This window comes from Nyctereutes procyonoides, unplaced genomic scaffold, assembly GCF_905146905.1.
Source record: "Nyctereutes procyonoides isolate TBG_1078 unplaced genomic scaffold, NYPRO_anot_genome, whole genome shotgun sequence".
NCBI lineage: Eukaryota > Metazoa > Chordata > Mammalia > Carnivora > Canidae > Nyctereutes > Nyctereutes procyonoides.
This window is the reverse complement of record NW_026575136.1, coordinates 4,534,243-4,557,480: the sequence shown is the minus strand read 5'-3', so window position 1 is coordinate 4,557,480 and position 23,238 is coordinate 4,534,243. Positions and strand designations below refer to the sequence as shown.

Here is a 23,238-nt window from a genome sequence, read left to right as displayed (position 1 = left end):
TGTGTGAATCATAATTATCCGGATCATTCACCTTCAAATTATCTTTTCTATTTCCTTCATTCTAAGCCCCATTAAAAACTTATGGATTTCTTAAGAATTGGCATATTTCTATATCAATATTGATATAGAAAAGATACTGACCATTGAATATCTCTGTGTCAATAAAACTGGATGACTTTTGGCCTTTAAAGAAATACTATACACAGTGTTGGCCATGCAGTTATGATAGGAAATTTCTTATCATGACTGGACACATGTGATTATACATCTGGTGAAAGAAATTGTTCTGCTACTATTGGTATTCTTTCTAATATCTACAATTCATCGATGATGCAACTCAAGGCAATAAAACGAGACAGGAAAGATTATTGTATCTATACTTGTTCCAATAAACAATGTTAAATCAACATAACCATCTGAGATCTTATTTGGGAATTCTTTGTTGCATTTGGTTGTTTAAAACTCTGCTGTATCTTTAACATGGCATACAACTTGCCCAGGTTTCTTTCAGTTGTAATGGGAAAAATCATGAGTAAGATATAACTCACTTCTTACAAACAATTCACAGCGTGTTCACATAAATTATTCCAGTTCCTATTCCTTTAATGACAAAAGTTTTTTAAGGACATGTTAGGCTTCAGACACCTGAAAAAAATGCTCAACATTACTCAGCATTAGGGAAATACAGATCAAAAACCACAATGAGATACCATCTCATACTGACCAGAATGGCTAAAATAAACAACTCCAGTGACAACAGATGTTAGTGAGGATGTGGAAGCCTCTTACTCTGTTGGCGAGAATGCATACTATTGGAGCCACTCTGAATAACAGTATGGCGCTTGCTCAAAAAGTTAAAAATAAAACTACCCTATGACCCAGCAATTGTATGTCTAGGTATTTTTCCAAAAATAAATAATGATTCAAAAGAGCACATACACTCCAATGTTTATAGCAGCAATGTCCACAATAGCCAAAATATGGAAAGAGCCCAGATGTCCATTGACAGATAAAGAAGATGTAAGTTATATATGCAATGGAATATCACTCAGCTATCAAAAAAGAATGAAATCTTCCCATTTGCAATGACATGAATGGAACTAGAGGGTATTATGCTAAGCAAAATAAGTCTGAGAAAGACAAATATCACATTATTTCATGCATATGTGGAATTTAAGAAATAAAACAAGAAGGGAAAGAAAAATAAAATAAGATAAAAACAGAGATACAGGCAAACCCTAAGAAATTCTTAACTGAGGGTTGCTGAAGGGGAGGTGGGTGGGGGGTGGGATAACTAGATAATGGGCATTAAGGAGGGTACTTGATGTAATGAGCACTGGGTATTATAGGCAACTGATGAATCACTAAATTCTATCCCTGAAACTAATAATACACTATATGTTAACTAAATTTAATTTACATTTAAAATAATTAAAAAGGATATGTTAGCCTTAGTTTTCCGATGAGGAAATTCAAGTGCAAAAGTACTACAAATAGAGTTCATGGTTGCAGACTATGGTGTAGAACAAATATGAGTGTGCCACTAACTTCTCATTAATGCTGATTCCTCTAAGCTTCTAATTTAGTTCAGGTGACATTACAGTTTTGTAAACTGATTTCAACTGGATTAACTCTGTAATCTGAGTTAACAAGCAAAACAAAAATACATACTACAGCCATTGAGATATGATTGTCCTGGTTCCAGTCATCCCCATTGAATTGACATGAACTGAACAAAAACCCATTGGCGGTTGGTCAGACCAGAAGTAAACACCGGTGATTGTTTCTCAATGAAATTGCAGCATAAGGCTATGCCAGAAGAGGCATTCACCCAGCTGAAAAATATTGGCATGCTACATGATTGATTAAGGATGAATTCTAATGCCATACCTGGAAGAATCAAGAATGAGTGTAGGCTGGTGTCTTTGTCCTTGTGAATCTTGTGTGGCATGAGAAAATCCTCTCAGAACTAGAAATGAGACCTGGTACAGCATAGTAACTTGGAACTGACTGCCCTGGAGAAGCATATGTTACCCACTTGATCAATTATCAAATGAGTTTTTAATTTATTTTGGTGGCTTTGTAGAGAAAAACACAATATACAAAATTAATAAATGAGGACATGGATAATCCCAAGAAATTAAGTTAAGGTTCTAAAAAAAGATAGTCTTTTTTTTAAATAGCAGGATAATTTTGTCTAATATAATAAGACAGTATAAAATAAGACAGTAATTTTTTAAATTCCTCTTTAGCGGCCTGAAAGAAAAGACAGAATTTTCCAGTGTGCCTTACTCCCAAGAGAGCAACTTAAAAATATTGATCATCCAAGGGTAGCATTGCACAATTATATGTCAGTGGTACTCTGTGACCTTCTTTACCTTCTGGAACACCAGATATATTCCTCTGTCAAGAACAGTGCTCCACTATGGCTAAGCCATTTATCTGTTCAGCTGTGACAAGCCTTATGTTCTAGGATATATGCAATCTAATGTGTAGTAAAAAGTTTAAAGCAGTAAAAAGTTTAGAAGCCCTATCCAGATGAATATTTATGGCCTTCTGTGCATAGGAACTCACAGACGATTATGTACCACTTAGGTTGGCTGCTCAGAAGACCACTCTATCTAATGAAAGGTCATCCCGCTATGATCTAAAGGAGAAATTCAAAACCCATCGCAGCATTTTTTGCACTGCCTTCCTACATAATCAAGCTTATATAAAGGCATTAAGAACACTGCAATTTCAAGTTTTCTTTTAGGTTCTTTTATCTCCCTGCTCAAATAAGAGATAGTTAGAAATTCTCCCAAAATACAAAAACAATCTATTAAATAAGTACATCCTAATGTAAAATGTATAGGGACCAGAGGAAAGCTTCATTTATTTTTTTCTGTACTAGTTTTCATTCTTTTATGACTAAATTATCATAATTTTGATACGGTCAACAGCAAAAACATCAGTTGACAGAGGAGACAATAAATACTTAGATTCATTACCACACTGGGATTGAATAGAAGAAAAGTGAAGTGAGAAACATAGATACTTGTTCATGGGCACCACAGCTTATTAAACCAAGGTGAGGAACATATGTATTGATTTCAGTTGCTGAGCTGAGATAAATCTGAGATGATTCCAAACTAAGATAAAATAAGCCAGAAAGGTTTTCTCCCTTTACTTCATTATGATCTGGATATTAACTCCAGAAATCTCCAGTTTTTACTGGAAACTAATCCTAGAATGTATATTTCCTTTTGTAGTGCATGGAAGAGTCAGGTGGAGACCTTCTAATTTCAATATTCTAATAGCTGGTATCATAGGATGTCTGAGACCTGACAAGTCCTTGCCGGGAATGTTATGATTCATGTTATTTTATTTTTGATCCTGGTTAAATTAAAGGATCATTTATTACTTTGTCAACTTTCTTACTGGTGATATCATGTTGTAGTATTTTTATTGGAAGTGACCCTGGTGGTAGAATTATAGGTTTTACATCAGTTTTCAAATTCATGGTGCAAAGCAGAACTCTAAAGCAAAGCTTGCAATTCTAGCACTTGTTAATATATTAAAAGTACTCTATGTGTCTGCCCAAACACCCAAGTGCTATATAGGTTCAGTCACATTAAACATTGGAACTGGGGGATCCCTGGGTGGCTCAGCGGTTTGACGCCTGCCTTTGGCACAGGGCGCGATCCTGGAGTCCCGGGATCGAGTCCCACATCAGGCTCCAGGTATGGAGCCTGCTTCTCCCTCCTCCTGTGTCTCTGCCTCTCTCTCTCACTCTCTGTCTCTCTGTCTATCATAAATAAATAAATAAATAAATAAATAAATAAATAAATAAATAAATAAAATAAGAGAATTTAAAAAATTGTTTTAAACATTGGAACTAAGTGACATACATGGAGGTTTTTCTGTATGTTCAATTTTTTTGGCTTGGGAGGGGAAACTTTATCACTCTTTCTGTTTATCTACATGTAGATTTTTTTTTCCTTCAGTTAAGCTAACTTCCCCCATGATCTTGGATGATGATAGAAGACTATTTATTAGCTTTTTAGCCAATTGAAGTGATACTATTTTCCTGAAGTACTTATATAGTCCCCAGAGATAGAATTTCTCACTATAATGAATGGCTGTAATGTAGAATTAAATCTCTGATAATTCCAGTAAGTTAAGCAGCAAGTATTTTTTAACATCTATTCTATGCCTGGTTCTATTCTCAGTGAATTCTGTTCTGTATGTGACATTGTCCTTCCTACATTTAAGAATTTCAAGTGGAAACATTAAATATATAAAAATGGTCTATAAAATGACTCTTATAGAGGCTTTTTCAAGGTAGATGGATATTAATCTTTTTCCTAGGTGCTATTGGCTCTCTTATGTGATTCCAAATATACTTGCTTTATCATCTCATTGGTTCTCATGGAAGTAGTTAGATTCCCTGGCCATCAGCTAGGGTGCTGAAATAAATGACATTGCTGCCCAATTCCACAGAATTAGGTCAATGCTTGGAAAAAGACCATGCTGTTTGAATGTCTAAAATGCCATCTTACCCAGATTATCACCTATCACATTAAATATTTTCTTGATAATGGACAAAAATAATCTCTCTTCTATCATTACAAGTCCTGCATATTCCTGATAGCCTTGACAACATGGTTTCTTTGTGACATACTACATCTGGAAGACTTGGGTTAGGACTAGAAAAAAACTAAATGTCATATACCTTGAACGACTTTGGAAATGAGAACCCAGTATTCTTTAAAATAATTACTATTATGTCAACAATTCTGAAGGGTCTAAGATTTAACCCTAGGCAAGCTAATATGTGAATTTGTCAAAGATTCATAGATTCTGACAGAAGACATATAATTCTTGGATCAGACACAGAAGATTTTATTATTCATGTCACCAGCAGGCAGCATGAGTTTCATGTTCATATTCCTTCTCCTTGCCCCACCTACCCTTAAATCATACAGAAACAATGCACAGGAAGGTCTAGGTGAATTCTGCACACACAGTGAATTTGTATTCACACTGAAGAACCCTAAGCATGAGTCTGCTAGAAAATCTGCCCAACATTTTCCCTGAAGGGAGATGTTATCTTTACTCATTTGGCCAAGAAAAAAAACCTGCTCTCTGCTCTAGAAAATGTCATTATTTGTCTTCCAAGGCTGTTAGCTATATAAATATTCTTGAAAAAAGTGTCCAGGATAAAAGCTGACAGAAGACACATGGAAATACCATGGAGAAATGCCTTGTACTCAACAAATTATTGGGCCTAGAAGACTTGCAGACACTTTAAAATGTCAAAGATATTTGTGAATGTTTGATGATATCTGTTCTTATGGATATAAGCAATATCTAACTACTATTACAAATGATAATGGTATATACTAATGACATAGATATAGATCAATATCAACAGTAAATATAAAAAGATGAAATTATTTCAGGAAGTTGACTCTATTGATTTTCAAACAATTGTTTGTAACTGTTATGAAAAATGAAAATAAAACTTTGGGCATTGTCATCATATATTTTTGAAAATCACCACCTTTGTACTAGTAAATATCACTTAAAAATAACCAACAATCCACACATATTTGAAACCGTGTTTAAAACAAGTTTGGAAATTTTTCCTATTTGCATTCTTTCCATAATGGTCTGGATATCACTTGAAAAACATTTAAACTCTAAGCAGACTTAAAGGCATTATCTCCAAATTGTTTATGTTAAAGAATATTTATTTAAAATATTAGTTTGAGGGGGGAGGATGGTTTGTCTTTTCCTAAACACTTGCTTTTCTTTAATATAGATATAATTGTTCAGAAGCAGCTATAATTTCACTCTTGTATATGTATATCCTTGATCATTTCCTAAAACTGTCAGTTGAATTTATTTGATCAAAAGACCATGTGAAAGCTAAGCTTTTTAAATTGGTGGGAAGGTTACCAGAAAAAAAAAAATGGTTTCTTGAGTTTTCCAGTCCTCAAACTGTGAAACAGCTGACATAGTTGTTTCATAAATGTCAATGCTACGTCACAGAAAGACATAGCATTTCTTTGGCATCAACTATAGAGAGACTAAAGAAAATCTTAAAGCTGAACTTAAGTTCGGAGGAAGCTGATTACATTTCAAATCAGATTTCTTGTCTGACTGAATTTTTTTTAATATTTTATTTATTTATTCATGAGAGACAGAGACAGACAGAGAGAGAGAGAGAGAGAGACAGAGAGAGAGAGAAGCAGAGACACAGGCAGAGGGAGAAGCAGGCTCCACGCAGGGACCCTGGTGTGGAACTCAATCCCAGGACCCCAGGATCACACCCTGGGCCAAAGGCAGGCACTAAACTGCTGAGCCACCCAGGGATCCTCATTTTTTTTTTTTTTGAAATGAGAGATTGTTGACCATTAGCCCTAATCATTAAGGAATAGAAATTAATCAAAATCCTCTTCATTAAAAATGCCCAGTTTTAAGCTGAGTTTATGTGGATTCAAAGAAGAAATTACCCTACCCTTGAACATATTAGGGTCCAATTGAGCAAACTTGAGACTCAAAATTAGGATAGTTTGTGTGTCATCAGTAATCAATTCTAGAGATTTTGAGAGAAAAGCTCTATCCTACAAAGGCCCAGACATATCCCAATGTATTTCCACTTTGCTTTGGTTACTATCCTCACTCCCAGTTAGTGCTATAAAAAACATCCTTTGGTTGACTAGGAGACCCAGTGATCTCCCTTTTTGCTTTTATATTATTATCAATTCCTATTTGGGACTTGTTCTATACAGATAACAATTTACAATTTTTATTATTATTATTATTATTATTATTTTACGTTCAAGCGACTTTACAGAAATGGTATCATTAAAGAAATTGCTGCTTCAGCATTTTGTTACTGAAAAGGATTAGAATTAAAAAGGGAGACAGAATTACTGCCAGTTTCTACAGACAGTGTCTACTTGTCTGAGAGGGGATAGAAAAGACAGGCTTGCCTTTATTCAAACTGAATATTTCATTTACCACACTGATTAGTTTTTACCCTTAAAGCCTTAACCAGGAGTCTGGATTAAATGGGTGGTTTTCCTTTTCCAAACACAGGAACCCTAGAGCCTTGTGCCTCACTGCATAACTTTTTGAAGCAGATTCTCCACAGTGATGGTTCAAGAGTCACAATCCCTCTTCCATTCTTTGGAGCAGGGAAAATGCAAGGATTAAAGGAGAGCTAACACAAAGCATTCTGGAAATGCTTAATATGTTTTCTTGACATCCCCTACTATTGGCATGTATATAGATCCTGTGACAGTTCCTCAGTCCAAATGACTTATCCAAAATAAAGGTTAAAGCCATCAGGATTGCTATAGAAAGATTAACTTTTGTTTCTTTTAGCAATAAACTAACTTTTGAAAATTCAACATATTTTTCACTTCATGAAAGACAAATCATTTATTTTAACCATTGCCACATATTCCTCTTTGTAGACTCCTATCAAATCCACTCAGAAAAAAATCATCATCATCATCATCATCATCATCATCATCATCCTTTCAATTTGTGAATAAATCCCAATCAACTGAATTCCTAACATTTGATGAGAGAACATGGGGTATATAGAGAAAACGCTACATAGAATCAGATGTATAATAAGATCATTTTTCATAATTTAATACCTCCAGGAATATCCAACCAGACCTGATTTTTTCTCCCACTTGCAGACCAGCACGGTTAATATAGCCATTGTGGCTGTGCTACTGTCTTATTTTTTTTCATTTTGATTAATTTGGGATGTACTTATCTGTAAAATGGAGGTGAAAAAAAATTTTGCTGTGGCCCTATAATAGGTCATGATAATAATTGAGATTATCAATGAAAGCCCTTTAAAAAGTAAAACTACACACTTAGTGGGAATATGAGGTGATAGTATGTTGTTATTATTGGTATTATTTATTATTTTGGTGATGGTTGTTTAGAATAAATCTTTAAAATTCTTAGTAGAATAATTATTGTCATAAAACCTTGAATTTTTCTCATCTCCAAAGATGGTTGTCATTGCAATGTTAAGAAGTTTTCATGTGTTCGATAACATGAAATGAATCAGAATTTTTGTTATTTAAACAAAGCTTACATTGTAATGAACTGAATATAGCTAGTATTGTTCATATGTCTTGTCTTGTTTTGTTTTGTTGTTGTTGTTTGTTTTATTTTTAACCTTAGTTAATCCTGGAGAAGTATTGCCTCACATATGCAAAGCTGGAGAATTCCGCTGTAAAAACAGACACTGTATCCAAGCTCGCTGGAAATGTGATGGTGATGATGACTGTCTAGATGGAAGTGATGAAGATTCAGTAAATTGCTGTATGTTCCCTCCAAGTAATATTACATTTCCCTGAGTCTTTTAGCATGTGAACCATCAGAGCAGTTTGTGAAATTTAAAAACATCTAAGAAAAATTAAACTCCATTTTTCCCCCCTTAGTCATCCTTTTGTATAGAGAATAGACTTTAGGTTGTCTCCTTGCATAGTTTTAAGGCCCTGATTTTCTTGTCCTTTTACAACTTTAATATTATCATTTTGGGTGCTCCAGAAGTCCACTCCTTCCCTGTTTTGTGCTATCAGTGTCACCACACCATTGTCAGAAGGTTGCTATAGGAGACCCTTTGGGATCTCTGAATTTAAAGATGTGGAAAATCAATTTAAACTCCCTCAAGTCAGAATTACTTGTACAGAAGGTCATGATCCACTCTATTGCTCCTTGGCAACAGAGCCTTGAAGAAAATTCAAAAAAACAGACATGGGTTTAGAACATGTTGTTACCTAACTTCACTAGCTCAGGACACGGTAGACACATATGGGGCACTCAGATAGAAATTCAAGATTTGATTTTCTCCCCTTGGCCTTCTATTTAGCTGGTTATCATTTCCCACAATAGGAAGGGTGTCATGTTTCTGGTTGGGATAAGGCATGGTCTCACATATGTGGAAGGAAGACATCTTGAGAAATACACTAAATAATGTTTTGAGAATATATTTGATTAGAGTCATACTGGAATGGTTTTGAGATACATAAAATATTTTTATGTGGAGAGAGGTACGCGATGTATATATGTATCCTTAGTCTTTTAATTTGACCTAGATAAATTATTTTAAAAAGAAAAGTGTTTTTCTTTTAATTGATAACACTTTCCAGGTTAGAATGGCTGAACTAATTGAGTTAATTGGTGGTCCTCCATTTTCTTGTCTTTCTTTTTTTTTTTTAATCCAAGATTATAAAAATAAACGTTTAAAGATCTTTTGTTAAGAATGGACAGAATTGGGGTACCTTGGTGGCTCAGTTGGTTACATGTCTGCCTTAACTAAAGTCTTGATCCTGGAGTCCTGGGATTGAACCCCATGTTGGGCTCCTTGCTCAGTGGAGTGTCTGCTTCTCCCTTTCCTTCTGCTCCCTGTCCCCCCACCACTTGTTCTCTCTCTCTCTCTCAAATAAATGAATAAAATCTTAAAAAAAAAGAATGGACAGAATTAGTCTGAACATCTGTACAATGCAACTCTTTATTTTTGGGACAAAACTCCAAGAATATGAGTTTCTTTTTTTAAGATTTGTATTTACTTATTCATCAGAGACAAGAGAGAGAGGCAGACAGGCAGAGGGAGAAGCAGGCGGTCCGATGTGGGACTCGATTCTGGGCCCTGGGATCACGTCCTAGCTGAAGGAAGATGCTCAACTGCTGAGCCACCCAAGCGCCCCATGATATTTTAAAATGTATTTCCAGGTATATATAAATGCATAAGTTGTAATTAGTAAATGAATATAATGCTACCTTCCCTTAATTTTCAAATATGGACTCTGATTTCAACATTATGTGCTCCAAGTTTTCAATCCTACTGATAGCTCTACTATAAAGTATAAATCCCTAGTATCTTAGATACTAACTTGATACAATTAGACAAAAATTTCAGAGTGGGAGGACTGATTTTATCTAAGGATAAAGGTTTTTTTTCTCAACTTTTTTTTACATAAATGATATTTTATTTATTGATTAAATTAATTGTCTCTGACTCACAATACTTATTCATGGTTTTAGTGAATGCGCCCAGTGTTATCAGCTTCCTTCATAGTCACAGAGCACCTGTTCAGAGCACAAGTATTTTATCACAATAGTTATGTACTAGTCCTTTCGGTCCATGCTACTCCCTGTATGATTGTTCTTTTCACAAATTCACAAAGAAACTTATTTCTTCTATGAGTATGTGGGGCATTGCATTTGTACTGTTCATTGTAGTGTTAAAATTCTTGGTCAGGATGTTTTTCTTGATTATTTTTATCACTTTCCATACCATTGCCAAAGCCTATACATGGACTTCTCCTGCAGTCTTCTGTTTCACTTATAATCCATATTCAATTCTATATAATGAATTTTCCATTTTACCTCCTCTCCAACTTCACTGGCTAAATTAGTCCTCTATCCTAGATTAACTCAGCAAGTGCTCTGCTATTATTCTGCCACTTTTGGTCCTTTAACTAAGGCCAACTTTCAATACAGCTTCCAGAGTGGTATTTATAAGATGAAATCTAATCTCATTATTCCAGTAAATCCATAACCAACAAGATAAATTCTAAAATCCATTGATTCACGTATAAACATGTTATGACTCATGTTTGCCTTTTTAGCCTTACATGCCTATCAGGCATACACTTACCTTCTTTGTTCTTATCAAGTTGGACTACATGTAGATCTCTAAAAATGCCCTTCTGTTCCTCTCCTCTATAACACTGCGGCCTATGGAAATCACCATGGTTTACCATGACCTTTATAGGGAAGTCTTTTGTGAACATTGAAAAATCTTCTCTGTATAGCCCAGTTGGAGCTAAGCATCTTATGTATATTCCTTTATCATGGTAGTGCCAAACAATATTGCAATTATATGCCTACTTATCTGGTGCATCTAAGAGATGGATAACTTTATGAGGAGACACATTATGTTTTAGTGTTTTTATAGTCTCAGAGTCTAACATAGCACCCAGGACGTGGAGAATAGAGGATTAAACAAAAGGAGCAATGAAAACAACATTTCTGGCCACGTTCTAGCAATATGGGATCTTTTCTAAGCTTGCAGTGATTTCTGAGCAGCATTATAATCCTGAGGTCCCATGGTTAATATTCTAGCACTGTGCCATTCATTTCAGAGGATTATTTATATATTAAATACTCTTAAGCTTTTCCTTGAATTCTGTTATCTTTCTACTTTCGACTCTTTAGCTACTCAATTCCAAATCACAGGACTATGGATTGTATTTATGCCTCCTTTTGAACTCTGATTTACATCATTGATGAAAATTGCAAAGGTCCCTAATCAAGCTTCACTATATTTTTGCATAATCTTGTTACTTTAAAATTTTGACCCTCTAATATATTGGATGACTTTTATTCTCATGAGCAACTATTTTTGCTAAACTCCCTGAAGCCAGTAGAAAATGTTAATCATGCTGAAATTCCAGGAAACATAGGCTACCCTCCTATTTTTTTTCTTTTTTACTATACATGAATAAAAACTTTCTGAAAAAGTGATAAAACCACTTTGTCGCCTAAGCAACTTTAAACATAGTGTTTTACAGAAACTGGCTGGAACGCATACATTTGCTATGCAACAGCATGATAAAATGGCTATTTTTCCAATTCTAAGTAACTCTAATACCAAAATTTATTTTTATCATACAGAAGTGCAACTACTGGGCACAAGGAAAATTACTTCAAAAAGAACATGAAGTGGTGAAACAAATACTGAGGAGCATGCCAATTCAGTTAGGAATTTAGCCTCCAGGATGCAGGAAAAATAATCACAGAAGGTTAACTTTAGATGGCCTCCTGCTGTGCTTAGATATTGGAGGTTTAATCCTTAGCTGTGCACAGCTTCCCATATGAGGATCAGTCTTGTCCTCAGTATATTTTGTGGTTGCATGTTTATTTGTTTGGACTAGGAATGAAAACTCAGGATGGTCATTTTTGTTATTAAAATTATGCAGGATCTCATATTTAGCATCAACTCCAAGTCTCAAGTGTTGCATTTTTTTTCCTTCCAGTTCCAAGAAACACTGGCAAAGCATAACAAAATTAGGCTTATCTAATATTTCAAAAAGTACTGAAAAAGTGTGTGGCTTATGAAAATGTATTTCTGATATGTGATGGAGTTATTTGATACATACTTGTTATGTATCATGTTAAAATTTGAGATTATTTTCAATGTTTTCAGCAAAAATTCTGAAATTGTGTTCCTTGTGATATAGGATGGGAAAGCGAACGTAGTGATATAGTTGGTTTTAGTGAAGACATGAACAAGTGTCTATATTTCATTTTATGTGAGATATTTTATTACTTGGTGTCTTCTATAAAAATATTACATTTTGACAGAGCCTCAAACATTAATATTTTCTATAAAATATAAAATAATGAATGAAAGAGGCTGTGGCATTTATTGTACTATATTAATTACTGTAAGTTTTCTATAACTATAACTTAAAGTAACCGTAATTGTTTTCAATTTTAAGTAATTAAATTTGCTTCTCCTCCCCCTCCATCCTCCTACCCTTCCCCAGTCAATCATAGCTGTCCTGATGATCAATTTAAATGCAAGAATAACCGCTGTATCCCCAAGAGATGGCTCTGTGATGGAGCTAATGATTGTGGAAGTAACGAAGATGAATCCAATCAAACTTGTGCAGGTAAAAGTTTGCTTGAATATATACATAAATCCCTTCTAAAGTTAGTCTCCATAAAAATGCAGGTCAGTGTTTTGAACTAAGCTGAACTTTCCTAGGGCTGATGATCTGATTATTACAGTAGTAAATGAGTTCAGACTTTGAAGCCACAAAAGCTAGAATACAAATTATCTTTTACTTAATCCTTGGACATGACTCTTCTTTCCAAAGTAATTTGGCAGTTTATCCATATGGGTGTTGACTATCAATACACTCCTTGGACAAGACTTGTCCCTGCTAAATCTTAATTAGCAGTGGAGATTGAGGTCTGTTAGCATGTTGTGATGGAGGCCATCTTACAAGAAGAACTGTTTTTGTTTTTTTTTTTTTTTTTTTTTTTTGTGTGTGTGTGTGTTTCGTTTTGTTTTGCTTTTTACCTTGCAAAAAATAACCTGTGTATTTTATTTGGTCTGCTGTAGAATACCTCTGTGAATAGTTTTCTGTTCCTGGCACATTATTTATATGGGGTAGGTTTTTCTTTTTTCATGAAGTCCCAAAATAATGAAGCTTATTTACATTTCCATATAATTTATCCCATTGTAATACATCTACGAATCCCTAGTCAGATTCTCTTTGAATGGGAGTATACAGCTATACAGCTTGTGGTACAGGTTACAACAGCTTGCCGTAAAGGTCATGATTAGTCAGATGAGTGTTGAAAAATGATATTGACTAGCAGCAGCCTAAAGCTATTCCTTGAATGATGAAGAAAAAGTAGTGTATTTGATAACTCTTAACTGATATCATGGGTGAAAATTGTGTGTTTTTTGGTAATCATTACATATAACAATGTCAAAATGTATCAACCCCTCTCCTTTATTTGCCAAAATAAGCCCCACTGAATAAAAATTATTATAACCTATTAGTGAAAACTGTAGAAGCAGCATATAGAGAAAAGACCCAGAGGTCCAGAAGCCTGGTTTGCACTCTTGGTCATGCCACTGTTTTTCTTGGAAAGGCTTGTACCTCAGTGCACTGTGGTTTCCCTATATATTTCTTTCTGCTCTCCAAGACTGTGAATTGACTAGAAAATATTTCCTAACAACTTTTTATCAGGTAGCAGCAATGAAAGAGAGTTGCCATTCCATAATCCTGACCTGCATCTCATATTCAGGTTTTTTTTTCCCCCAGTAGGGACATATTTGCTGAGGATCCATGGGCTAATTATTCTCTTGTCCTTTGACTAAATATCACCCAATATTTTAGAGTAACTGATTATGTTCAAGATGTTTTGTATGTCATATAAGGTTGTTTTACAAAGGGCTGTCCAATAAAAAAGGAACCTTAAGAGACTCTCTGGTCCTAGTCTCTCCCCTCAAGTCTATTCATTTCATAGCTGAAGCATAGAATAAAGGACTTGTCTTAACTTACATCATTGGTAAGAGTTTAGGGGAAACTCAACATATGAATTATTCTCTAAGTTCATTGCTCTTGTTATCAAACTATATTATCCTGAGTATTAGCTAAAATTTTAGGTATGGTCAATTTAACTTTCCCAAGATTGTTCTTAAAATTGTGACTATAATTTACAATGAAGCTTCTTTCTAAGTTTATACAATTATTATTTCTTAAAGGTGAAGGTTTAATTCTGAAACTCTATTCCATTACTTCCTAAACATATAGATCCATTTTCACCTTTAAATTAAAGGCATTGCTGACTCAATACCATGTCTTTTTCATTTCTGTTTTGGCTTTAAAAATCTGCTTGTTTCTACATGATTTTTAAAAGAACATTTGGGATTGACTATCTACTTATAGTAGTGAAAGTGGAAATGCTATGTATGAGAGCAAATTAAGCAATAAATCCTAATCAATCCTAATTAGTAAGATTTCTCAGACATCCCAGGCATGTAGTCCACTAGGAAACAGAACACAACCTGCTTGCACCTCAAGTTCTGCTTTCAGTGATACCAGCTGAAGTCTGCCAATCAGTACTAGATCTTTTTGTAAGTGTATTTATAATAGATGTTATGGCCATGGTATGCCTTAAGAAATTAAGAAGAACACAAATTAAGAATAAAAAGAATAAAAGAAAACCACAAATATGCCTCTTAACTTTGAAAATTAAATGTGTTGTTGTGTTACAATATATTTCCACTTTGTTTGACCAAAATAAATAAATAGGTCACATAGTTCATCATACTGAAAAAATATGCAAATCATTAGATAATTTCTCTTCTGGATCATTTCTATATATAGGTATATACATGGATATGTATCAGAGATAAAGGTTTTCCCAAAGTGGGTAACTGAATCCACTGTCCTATAGTTTTTAGCATCATGATTACTTTATATCTAAAAGGAAATCCTTTCCTACAAGATACCAATTTCCTTTCTTGTTCCTTTGGGGTTTCTCCTTCATGAATCTACTAATTCAATACTTATCACAACATTGGATATAAGAGGAAAAATACACTATATCTTTCCTTAGGAAGCTGAATGAAGATGGGGAGAAAATATGTAAACAGGTCATTCTAATGCAGTATTCACAGTGCTAACTTAAACTACAAATGGAAGCACAAGAACAACTAATTTAGTCTTTGTGTATCTGGGAAGGCTTCTTGAGGGAGGTGATATCCAAGCTGACTCTAAGAGAGATACAGAGACAGAGAGATAGAGACAGAGGAGAAAGAAGAAAGAAACAAGAAAGAAAAAAAAAGAAAGAAAAGAAAGAAAGAAAGAAAGAAAGAAAGAAAGAAAGAAAGAAATCTGAATAGCAGTTCAAGTCATTCAATTAGAAAAAAAATCTGATAACAGTAAACATTGGCAAGATTGTGGAATAAAAAGAGCCAACATATACTCTTGGTGGTTGTATAAATTGGTTTTCTACATTGGAAAGCATTTGGCTAAATCCAATAAATGTGGAAGTGTGCATACCTTCAAGTCTATAATTTCATTTCTAGATTTATACTCTAATACCTATGAGCAAAGATATGCAAGTAAGAAATTCATTGTCCTAATCCTGGTAATAGTGAGAAATTAGAGACAACTCAAATGCCCATTAATAGGAAAAAAATATGTGTGTGTATATCTGTCCATTATATGTAAAACTATAAGTATAAAACCATATATATTGATACAAATATAGTAGTATATTCACATAATAGAATGTTATACATACTTAAGATGAATAAACTAGAACTCAAATATTAACAGAAATTAATTTCAAGGGGTTCCTGGGTGGCTCAGATGGTTGACCATCTGACTTTGGCTCATATTATGATCTCAGGGTCCTGAGATCGAGCCCCACATCAGGCTCCTGGCTCAGTGAGGAGTCAGCTTGTTCCTTTCCCTCTGCCTCTCCCCACTGCTCATGCTCTCTCTCTCTCTCTTCTCTTTCTCAAGTGAATTTTAAAACAAAATTTTAAAGAAATTAATATCAATAGCAATGTTTATCAAAAGTTGCAGTTATAAATTATGTAGTGCCATTTACACGAAATATAAAAATACAAAACAATTATATATATACTTATTGATTTGTAAATGTGTATGAATAGGATTAAAAATATGTCTGGAAATGAAAAAAAAGAAAGAAATTAAGGATAGTAGTTACATGTAAAAAGAGAGAAAGAGGACTGAAAAATTACATAGGAGATTTTAAATGTACTTATAATACATTTTTCTAAAATAAAACAAAAATAGTCTATAGTAAATACATAAAAAAACAAGATTTGATAGAGCTATCTGATGGTAGACAGGTGTTAATGTTATTATTCTCTATACTTTTCTAGGTGATAGAAATATTTTACTAGGGGGAAAAAAAGAATGATTGATTAGCAGAGTTATTGAGGGTGAGGTGAAGTCCACAGAGGATGATAGGTGGTTGGAGGATATGCCTGAAAGAGGAAACAGTATATGTACAGCAGGCAAAAGAAAGCTGATGGTCAGGGGCTTGGTACTTGTTCTCCCACACAAAAATAAAATATGTCTCTCTACTTATGAGAGAGACCCAGAGGCCTAAGATGAGAAATAGTTAAATTTGAAATTCTTTTTCCTCGTAGTCACCAATGATGATCCTTGGATTCAAGCGTAGCCAGTTTCAGACCAGATTTTTCCCATAGTACTGAGCTCTAATTAGATTACATAATATTTATTCTTCTCACATCTTCCACAAATGTTGACTAAATTCAAAGTAGACAGATATATTTGAATTAAGAACACCTGATATATTAAAAATCAGACTTCTTTATAAGATAAATTGAAAAGCAGTTGCTGATATGACATAGGCTTCGTTTAAATAGAATGCTTTGATTAAAATACAGCAAAAGTGAAGTTTATAAATAATGTGTAAAGATCTCTTCACCTCTGCCTCCTTATTGTTCCCATGCATTGTGGGATTTCTCACTGCTACGGCAAGAGAAGCATAATTAGTGATGAGTAGAAAAAATTCACATTGTGACAGTGGATTTCTGATTCACTGCTAGATAAACAATTCCACTGAGGAAGTATAAATTTCCTCTTCATTAGAGAAGCATTTGCTACAACATTAGAGTCCTCTGGGGCTGCTCTGCTAATCTCACCTCCAAACTAATTTAGAGCTGATAGAGACAAGAACTGAAAAAGTAAAGGTTGTGTCTTCCTGATATAAATCCAGTGATTAGAAAGATGATTTAGTCAATTAGATTATATCATATAGACAGACAGTACTTGTAGATCAATGGAGTGAAGCATTTTTTCCCATCTGAAATTATTTAAATTTCTTCAGCAGATTAAACAGTTTTTTCATGGTTAGAATAGACAATGAATTCATATATTTTCATGTCATATGATCTCTCAATAATAAGCCAGTGAGCACTCTTTGGAGTAATAGGTCCTAACAGTTCTTCAAGCTTCTGAATTGGTGAGTTGACACACAAATTCCCACACTACACAATGTGAAATAAGTTTTTAGGAGTTCTTTATCATTGTCTTCTGTAATCACTGTAGTGTTCCTCATGAAGGAAAACAATCTGAGAAAACTTTTCTAGAACTAAGTCTCAATGACAAGGAGGGAATATTGTGACATTGAAAAAATCAAATAAAAGAATATCATATTGAGATATTTAATAGATTCTTATTATTGGCCAATTATAATTTAATGGGAATGAAAATATATGATGATATATTCTTCTTTAAAGCAAGAAAACAAAACACTGAAATAGGGATTGATGGAAGAGAGGAGAGATGTAGGTAAGAATGAAAAGTGAAGAGAAGAAAAGAAGGGAGAGAGGAAGAAAGGAAATAAGGAAGAAGGGAAGGAAGGAGGAAAAGAGTGAGGAGAGCTGGAGGAAGGAAGGGAAGAAAAATTGAAAAGTCTCCCATTAATATTCTCTTAAATATCAAAAGGTAAAAGTATTTACTATAATCATTAAAACAAAACAAAGACTTGTAAGAAAAAATAAATATGAATCTTGCTCATACCTCTATGCCCTTTCTTTCCCAACAAGTAAACTAAATGCCAACATCTTCATCCTTCTCTAGGCTAATACAAATATATACATAAGGAAACATAGTTTTATTAAAATTAGCTAGGGACTTTGTTGATTAAGTCTAAATGTTAAAATAACTTTACAGAAAATCCATACAGTTAGCTAACCAAGACAAATTTTAATCCTACTTGAAATTACACCTTTGAAAACTTCAGAAGAATACATATTTGTTGGGATACTTAAAATCTATTAATGTAAAATAAATGCTCTATTTGTAAAAAAAAAAAAAAAAAGTTGGGGGCGAAACTCAAGTATTACATAAAATGGATTAGATTCAGGGATGCCTGGGGCCTGGGTAGCTCAACGGTTGAGCATCTGCCTTAGGCTCAGGGAATGATCCCGGGGTCTGGGATTGAGTCTCACATCGGGTTCCCTGAGAGGAGCTTGCTTCTCCCTCTGCCTGTGTCTCTGCCTCTCTGTGTATGTGTGTCTCTCATGAATAAATAAATACAATGTTTAAAGAAAAAATGTTTTAGATTCAGAACTCTTATTCACATAAGCAAAGCAGGATACATAGTGTAATAATTGTCTGAAATTTCTAATTATAGACACTGAGGATGGAATTGTGCATCAAATCTGTCAAATCAAACTAGCAATGTTTTCATTTTTTTTCTCAAGTAATCTCTTAAGTATTCACTAATAATAGACACGCATTTTTACATAGCAAGTACACTTTGCTTAAAAGGAAGTAACTAGCACATAACTTTTAAGACATTCTTTTAAGGGATCCCTGGGTGGCGCAGAGGTTTGGCGCCTGCCCTTGGCCCAGGGCGCGATCCTGGAGACCCAGGATCGAATCCCACGTCGGGCTCCCGGTGCACGGAGCCTGCTTCTGTCTCTGCCTCTCTCTCTCTCTCTGTGTGACTATCATAAATAAATAAAAAAAAGACATTCTTTTAAGTGTCCTCTAAAACTCTAATTTATGGAAATACATTTTAGTGTATTAGGATGATTCGTCTTTGAAACACTCTCAATTTTATACTAGCTATTCATTCATGAGGCATTTTGATGAAAGGGAAATACATCTTTCTATTTCATAAGCCCAAAACCAGAAGGAAGTCTATAAACTAAGCAATGTTCTCTTATCCTAGCTACAGAAATGCAGACCCTAAATGTTCCTCATCTGTCCAATCCTCATCTGAGCCAAATGTTAAAAGGTATGAATATAGCCTTCCTATAATTTTCCACTCTTTTTTCCTGATCCAATAAAATGAAGTAGTGATAGAAAACTGATACTTAAAAAAAAAAGTTTGTATTTCAGACAGACAAAAAATCAAACACATAAAAATAAATAAATCTAAAAAAAGAAAAACAACTAAGTTTGTAAAACTAAGGTCTAAGGGAAGAGTTAAGGTGACTATCTAGGATTTCATGCTTTCAAAAGCTGACCTGACTGTAATAGAAAATGGTAATCAAACTCCTTGTAGAACACAACCAACCCCTTCACTGAATAAATGAAACCACTGCTTTTGGCTAACATAGAAAGAAAGATTCCATGTGTGTGTTCTTTGAAAGTCTTGAGAGAGGCCAAAGCAAAGTTTATTAATATACCCTGATTTAAAAATTACACATTTTTATATAGCTATGCTGAAAAGTAGATTTTAACATCCATCATAAGGCTAAATGTATGCTTTAGAAAATATTTTCTGCATTTTTGTTCTATATATTGGCTCATTTAGCGTCTAGGAAATAAATGCATTGAAACGTTAAAGGAAAAGAATAATTGTGCCCCAATGACTAGAAACTAGATATCCTGATAATAATCTCCAAATCATTTCTCCTACATTACAGCAAGTTTTCCTGGTTTATTGACAAAGACTGTGCAAAATCCTTTTTTGTTAATTAAAAGTTGGATGAAATTTAATTCAACTGTATATTCATAAGCATGTGCCAGGCAAAAATTGTAAAATAATGAATTCATAGCTTCATTTATGGAAGTGTGTGAGGATTACTGAGTATCTTGTCATTTCGCAGCCACTGTAATTCAAGGGCAAAGCATGTGAACTTTAGAGAAGACAAGCAAGTCGGCAGTATCAAAAAATTAATAAAAATTTACTTTAAAATATTTTATCTAATAAAGCAATAGAAGATCTTACGTGTATGAGTTATTGCATGATATGTTTTACCTGAACATTATTCAAAAGGCCTCTAAATGTATTATTTGTACATTAATTGATTATCTTAGCCAGAACATGCCAAGTGGACCAGTTTTCTTGTGGAAATGGGCGCTGCATTCCCAGAGCATGGCTATGTGACAGGGAAGATGACTGTGGTGACCAGACAGACGAAATGGCGTCTTGTGGTAAGTTGTGAGTGAATCTCACTGTTAGTGGAGACGAGGTCAAGTCACTATAATCTCTTTATAAATACTAGTTTATTTATTTCTTTATAAATACTAGTCAGTAAGGCAAAAGATCTGTTATACTCTATTATTGCCTTTTAGGCCTGAGTGTGTACCTTAATGGTAACTTTGGGATATATCCATGTCATGACTCAGTAACCATACCCTTGGCTAAAATAAAAGGATACAAACATTACAGATTTTACTAGGAAGTGGTTATTAGAAGCTTAACAGGATTCTCAAATGTTCATTATTAATCTTATGTTTGTAATGATTAGTTTTTTCTAATGGAGTAGCTAATTGAGTGACATTTGGAGTAAATTACAAGTACATGTTTCTTGTTGGCATACATATGTTGTCTTCTTAGAACAATAAACAATACAAGCTAAGATTACAAAGTTGGGAAACCATTTGTTTCATTTCTATTGAGTCATATAATTCCTTTATTAGCTTAAGATAGTTTTATTAATGGCAAAATTCCTAGTCACTTTCCATGGATCCTCCTACTTTTGGAAATGGTATTTATTGTCACATAAAGTTGCAAATTTAATTACTCTCATTTGTACTCATGTATCAGTAGATTTTATTATCATTTGTCTGCATAATGTGTAGTGAAATGTAGTAAGGGAATGAATTTGGTCTTCTAAGAACTTGTTTTTTTTTTTAGACATGGCTATGAATTTTTGAAACTGCTAATGGGGAAAACATACATTAAATATGCTTAGTACATTTATTATAAATATAATGCAATTGAGTATATATACTTTTAATAATTTAAATCTATGTTGTAGTACTTTTAGCAGTTGGAAAATAAGACTTTTTTGACCTCTCAAGTCAAAGGCTCTATTAAGGGATGCATTCTTTCTTTACCTAAAATTTTATTTTTAAAAATTTTCCTATACTAGACTATTAAGTCCCTACGGACTTTTGAATTTATGATCTTTGAATAAAGTATAGATAAGGAAGTAGTATTGACATTGTAAAGAAAATAATAGCAGTGTTGAAGAAAGCAATAGTCACACAGTAACAGTCAATTTTATATTTCACATGTAGAGTTTACAAAGCCTGTCCAGCTAAGGGATTTGAACAATGTATCCTTCTCCTTTCCAATGTCCAGACTTTTCCTGTGGCTGGGTCTGCATCTGGGCAGCTCTATTATTTTGGAAGCTTGATTGTGTTCCTGTTCCCAGCATCTCCGTCCAGAATATAGAAAAAAGGATAATGAACAATCTGAAAACATTAAAGACAGAGAAATTCTAGAATCAGACTAATTTAGGAAAGGCCATGAAAACATTATAGAGTAGAAAAATAAATAAGGAGCTCATTAGAGAGCTTCAGTTAGGTCTTTGATTTGACTTATATTTAATACTTTTCATGAGGTGAGGGAAAGAAGTGTGGAGGGAGTTCAGACACATAGTGTCTTTTTTTTCCTCTTTTTTTTTATTTAAATTCAATTTGCCAGCATATAGTATAACACCCAGTGCTCATCACATCAACTGACACAAACTTTCTTATTGAATATTTACAACAAATCTATGAGAAACATAGTATTGTTTAGATTTTACAGATAAGGGAATCAAAACTTCAACATTTGACAACTTGCTGGAGATCTCAAGGCTAATAAATAGCAGGACAAGGCTTTAAATCCAGGTATACTTAAAACTAAAACTCAACATTTCAGGTCGACTTTTTTTGGAAGCCATGGGTTGGGTGCAAATAGGGAGTAGATCATGTCATTTTACCTACTCATGTCCATTGTCTATCTTATTTAAATGAATATATATTTATAATAAGTTTTGTTCATTGATATGTTGGTAAACCTTTTAAGATATCCTGCTGGAAAGGAGCCCTGATCTAGTGTTTGTCTATTTTGTGGTGTAAATACTCCTGCCATGACCAATATCAGGTAGCCAACAAGACTTTCTGAATGTAGATTTGAGAAAATATGTGCACATCAATTTATAGTATTTCTACAAGACAGATGTAATAAACATGACTAACTTCAAGAGTAAAATAATTAGGGAATTGTGAATCTTGATTTTTATTACCCTTGTATTCAACATTATTTAATTATAAATCTATATAGGTTATGTATTTTAAACAATGTGCTTAACAATTGATTCCTAGAATCCTTTTTTTTTTTTTTTTTATGATAGTCACAGAGAGAGAGAGAGAGAGAGGCAGAGACACAGGCAGAGGGAGAAGCAGGCTCCATGCACTGGGAACCCGATGTGGGATTCGATCCCGGGTCTCCAGGATCGCGCCCTGGGCCAAAGGCAGGCGCCAAACCGCTGCGCCACCCGGGGATCCCCTGATTCCTAGAATCCTTGAAAATTTATAATCGGTTCTTGCAAGCTGGCACAGGATACCTAAAGTATACCACTGGATATGAACACACTGTGAAATGTAGTTGTCAGTTTGCTTTTGAAATATAGCCAAATTTTATAGAGTGTCAGTAAGCCACATGGGTTAGTCTCAGCACCATTTCCCTTTTATAAGGTGAGAAACATGTTTCTCTCCAAACTTGTTCCTCTCTGTAGTAACATGCATTTATATTTCAGATTGTCATAATAAATCAAAATTTATGTCAGTAGGGAAGCTAATAGTGAAGCTCTGGTAGGCACAAGCTCACTTTTAAAGTTATAAGAGAATGGCATAGATTACTCTCATATCAGAAACTATCTGTGTA

At 34.1% G+C, this 23,238-nt stretch overlaps 1 protein-coding gene across 1 annotated transcript in view; it reads left to right on the top strand.

The window, feature by feature from the left end:
- The window catches only part of LOC129495604 (low-density lipoprotein receptor-related protein 1B), a 1,831,349-nt gene that overhangs the window by 1,131,361 nt on the left and 676,750 nt on the right, over nt 1-23,238 (top strand). The window contains exons 16-18 of the mRNA XM_055303278.1: nt 8,203-8,343; nt 12,579-12,704; nt 20,394-20,510. Of these exons, the coding sequence (XP_055159253.1) occupies nt 8,203-8,343; nt 12,579-12,704; nt 20,394-20,510 (384 nt within the window). The remainder of the gene's footprint in view (nt 1-8,202; nt 8,344-12,578; nt 12,705-20,393; nt 20,511-23,238) is intronic.